At 48.7% G+C, this 4,900-nt stretch overlaps 1 protein-coding gene across 1 annotated transcript; it reads right to left on the bottom strand.

Moving 5' to 3' along the window:
- Positions 1 to 951: 951 nt before the first annotated feature.
- Positions 952 to 2,388, bottom strand: LOC108086486 (putative inorganic phosphate cotransporter). The gene has a single exon (XM_017183409.1). It carries the CDS (start codon positions 2,364 to 2,366, stop codon positions 993 to 995), a length of 1,374 nt encoding a protein of 457 aa, XP_017038898.1. The 5' UTR covers positions 2,367 to 2,388; the 3' UTR covers positions 952 to 992.
- Between the last annotated feature and the right edge of the window lie 2,512 nt (positions 2,389 to 4,900).

A 4,900-nucleotide genomic window follows, 5' to 3' on the forward strand; every position in this document is an offset into this window, starting at 1 on the left:
TACAAGACTGGCGAACATTTTGTGGCCAGGTGTCTGCGGGCTCACAGGTGAGTATCTGTGGGCGGGCACACCTGTGCTTCTACTACTACCATCAATGTTTAAGTGTGTAAGTGTGTAAGTATGTTTGCATGGTATATATATATATAGATGCTTAGTATCTCCCCGTAAGACCCGCACGCAAATTATTGTTGCAATGAAACTTAAGCTGCTTAAACTCACCGGAACGCTTTGCCAACAACGCTTGGCCAACGGATGATGGAGACATCATCGCCGATTTGCGGGGCAAAATTGAAAAGCTTAATGTATTACGAGTCAAAGATTAACCGGCTAGCTCAAGGGTCCATGCAAATCCAAGGTGTTGCTGAAAAATCCTGACTAAAAGGGCAGTTAAGCCTACAACCCAAAAATAGAATTGAATGGAGAAAGAGAAGCAACCCATATTTTGTTATTAAATTTGAGATATTCAGCAAAAAGGGATCCGAAAGAGACTTTAAATAGATCCAATAATTTATTTCATAAACAAACATTGAGTTCGCCCGCCGAACATGGCCAACATGTTAGATTCCGGACAGTGGACAAGTTCGAATAAATCATTGTTAATTTACAAACGCCCTGTTGATGGCCTGACAATTTTCGGTTGCTGCGAGTGTTTGTTTGGCCGAAAACCATGACGAGGACAAGTGGCCAGTGGCCATCCGATCCCTGCTAATTAGGCCCAGAGATGTGCCATAAAATAAATGGCACAAATGCGAAATTAAATGGCCCGGCCAGGCCAAAGGACATGCGGCCATTTGATTGATGTCCTGCCCGCCGTTTCAGTTTCGTATTCGTATTCCTATTCGGATTCTATGTCTGTGGTTTTTGCGCAACAGATTGTGTGTGTTTTCTATTACAACATATGCTTGTCACCCTCATCACCTCTTTCCCCATTCCAATCTAAATTTGTTCATCCATTTTTTCATCCATTTTTTCTTTTAATAATTTTGTTGTTTTTACCACTGCTGCTTGCCGCTGCCAAATATATTGTAGAAACTGGCGCTGAAAATAAAAACCCCAGCGGAGATATAGAAGACGATCCGCCAGTTTTCCACCACGGGACCCTGGTCGATCACATGACCGGCAACCATTGGAGCCGTGAGTCCCACCAAGTTGGCCACGCAATTGGTCACCGAAATAAGGAAGCCAGCAAAGCGGGGCGACAAATCCAAATGGTTGATCTTGAAGCCGGAGTAGATGGCCCCATTCAGGCCCAGGCCGAAGACGAAGACCACGCAGGTGAGCCACAGGCTGTGGTGCACGAATCCCACGGCGATCAGAGTCGCCGCCGGTCCGTATTGCCCCAAGCTGTTCATCAGCTTCCGGACAATCGTCACGGAGCACTTGCGCCGGATGAGGCAGTCGGCCAGGAAGCCAAAGGCGATGGCCAGCAGCCACATGGCCAGGTAGGGCAGCGAGGATATCACTCCGTTCGCCTGGATGTCCACGTCCATCACCCGGAACATGTACGTGGGCAGCATGGTCATCAGCGTTTCGTAGCCATAATTCTGGCCAGCGTGGGCCACCAAAACGGCGTGGAAGGGCGGCGACTTGGCGATGCCCCAGAAGGGTATCTTCGCTCCAGCCTCCGTGGGCTGGGCCTCCCAAATGGCCTGCACGATGTGCTGCCTCTCGGCCTCCGAGATGTGCTTGCTCGCCTCCGGACTCTCCGGCACCAGCCAGATGAACAGGACGCACCACACAGTGCTGACCATTCCGAAGACGTAGAAGATCGACGGCCAGCCGCCATCGAATCCGTGGTGGGCCAGGAATCCGCTCAGTGGCATCGAGACGATGGTGCCGAACTGGGCGCCCGCATAGACGGCGGCTCCGGCCAGGGAGCGCTCCTCCGGCGGCACCCAGTTGGCCAGCAGGGAGTGCGAGCACGGCACAATGGGTCCCTCGCCCAAGCCCTGGATGAAGCGCACCACACAGAGTCCGATGGCACCACCCGATCTCGCCGAGAGCGGAACGAAGAAGGCGGCCACCGAGTTGATCATCATGCCCCAGCCGAGGAAGTGCCGGGCACCACAGTACTTGATCAGCAGGCCGAAGGGGATCTGGGTGAGCACGTAGCCGTAGAAGAAGCTGGAGAGGATGTAGCCCTGCAGCTTGTAGCTCCACACGAACTCCCCGTCCTGAGAGCTGGAGTCCGAGTCCCCGTCCACATCCGAGATGGCCGTGTGGTTGACCATGGCCACGATGGCCACCGACATGTTCGTTCGCATCACGTAGGCATTCGCCATTCCCGTGAAGAGCATCAGGATGACCAGGTAGCGGGTCCTGCGCCACGCGGGGATCTCCTTGTCCGATGTGTAGTCAGCAGGCATTGGGAGTGCTTTGCCTTTCCCATTTGAGTGGATGCTCTAGGATTACTCAGTTGTCATATGGTATATGTTTAAGTCCAGAAAATAATACAAATGTCAATACAAGTTTAAGATTTCAAATTGTGAAACCAACATTGATACCTTTAAAATGAAATAAAAAAGAAAAGAGAGTGGATAAATGCTTTAAATTGTTGTCCCAATTTACTCTTGCAATTATGGTAAAAGGAGAAGTGGTCATATATGTTTAAATCACAGAAAATAATACATATGGTAATAAAAATTTAAGATTTAAATTTGTAAAACAAACATTGATACCTTTAAAATTATATAAAAAAGGGATGCGAGTGAATAAATACTTTAAATTGTTGTCCCAATTTACTCTTGCAATTATGGTAAAAAAAAAAAAGAAAGAAAGCAACCCCGTTTAAACTCGTATTAAATTCATCCAGTCGTTTGACTTCACACTAGATTACCCCGAAACGCAAGCAATCCGATACTTTGAAGCCGAGGTCGAGTTCGAGTTGAATCCTTTCGCGCTCGGGTTTGTCATTCATATCAATTTCGCATATTTTATGGCAGCCAAATGAAGCCATTGCCAGGCGAATGGATATGGCCGGGAGTCGGGGGGATATACGTATAATACGAAACAGAAGGGGTTTTCATTTCTGGGAACGATGCGCGGCAAAATCGAGTTGGGCCTTCTCATCTAATGCAAAGTCAACAAATCCAATTCGATGCGGAAGTGAAAGCGAGTTTGGCGAGGGTGGACTTATTCTTTTACAATTTATAGGTGGGCCTTTCTAAGCTTTCTTTTTAGAGCGAAAGAATGGGGAGGTTGTGTTTTCCTTAAGTAATAAATGTAGTATTTTGTATAGATTTAAACTTCTGTAATTTGTACTTTAATACTTTCTTACTAACATGTTGAAACACCTTTTATTTTTTAGGTTTATATACGTAATAACTCGCGCAAAATCAGCCATAAACAACTCGCATTAACAAAGTCCATGGCTAATCCGTAAATTACTCCCAATTTGGCGTTGAGAACTCGACATTATTCCGGCAGGAGTTGCGTGAAACACGACTGCCGCAGAAGGGATTATAAGCAGGTGGCTCAAGCAGGACCGAAAGCACGGCGGGAAAAAGGTGAAAAACCGCAGTGCCGACGATGACGATACCTTTGCGGCTGACCTGGTCGGAAAAGGCCGTCCATCCGTTCCATCCCATCCTTTTTTTTTTTTTTGGTCCAGGCCAACCGGGCGTATTATGCGTTCGCACACGACGCGCCGCCTGAGTTGATTACGTATACGCAGCGATGGCCCAAGAGTTGATTACGACGCACTGGCGGCGAAATGTATGCCAAGTAATTTGCATAAACCGCGAATCGCGAATCGGACGCCCGCAGACAGACAGACCGACAGACATTCGCTGACACAGATGATCGGCATCAAAGGAGCTGCGGATATCCAGCTGAGCATGCGAGTATAATGAAGACCGGTTGACATCACCTGATTTCCTCAGAGAAATCTTTAAAAATCGACAAAATCAACAAGGATTTTTTTTAAGGAACAAGAAACTGTAAGTCGTGACTTTACTATATATGTATAAACAAGTCTTTTATAAATTGCATTGCTGTAGTTTAAGCATTTTTCAACAGTAAAGATGCAGCAGATGTTCAAAAAGAGCATCGCCACCAGCAACCAGGAACCAGCATCCTGGCATCCTATTGGCCTTTGTGAGCTGGTCGGCGGAAAAACAAGGAGGAGATGCGAAGCCGAAAAGCGAAAAGCGTCGACAACCTCCTGTCGCGCTGATTAGAAAGCCCCTTGGGTCGCCTTGCACCGAAATTGGCTCTTAATTGCGGCAGAAGTGAATTTGCCAGCAGCAGTATGCAATTAAGACATTCAGCCGATGTTCCGCTGATTTCCCCGCGACTTTCGCCCGCTTAGCTGGACGTTTCGAGGAGCTTGGAGCGAGGAGCGTGGAGCGAGGAGCTTGGAGGAGGAGGAAGTCGGTGTGCTCCGGTCCAGATAAGCGCGCAGCTCATATTCAAATGCGAGCATTAACTAATCTGGAGGAAGGGCAGAGAAGCAGAAAAGGGAGGAGGTGGGGGTGTGGCCGGGGTGGCAGGACGCCCACTCATCCGGATGGCTCGCACAAAAAAAAAAAAGGACAACGGGGAATATGCGTACGTGCTCGTGTGATAAATTCACATTTTCCGGCTGACAAGCGGCAGCCAGGACAATCGCCACGGCATTGATAGACACGAATGGGGAACCAGGGGGGCAGCAAGGACGAGGACATGGACGTGGACGTGGAGGTGGACGTGGGGGCCAGGTGAAATGGCAGCCGTGAAACGTAGCGGAACGCCGGTGTCAAAAAGGAAGTGCCAACAAAAAAGCCACCGAAAAAAAGTGCCGCCAACCAAAAGTGGGCGGCAAAAGTGGGTGGCCACATTTTGTGCCCTTCTGACAGACGCAACTTTGAAATTGCTCTGATTATGCGGAGGCGCGGGAGAAGGACTCGAGATTGGAGAATCG

Source organism: Drosophila ficusphila, unplaced genomic scaffold (assembly GCF_018152265.1).
Source record: "Drosophila ficusphila isolate 14025-0441.05 unplaced genomic scaffold, ASM1815226v1 contig_198, whole genome shotgun sequence".
NCBI classification, from domain to species: Eukaryota; Metazoa; Arthropoda; class Insecta; order Diptera; family Drosophilidae; genus Drosophila; species Drosophila ficusphila.

Coding starts and splice junctions, on each gene's coding strand:
- LOC108086486 (XM_017183409.1), bottom strand. CDS start 2,366: ATGCCTGCTGACTACACATCGGACAAGGAGATCCCCGCGTGGCGCAGG.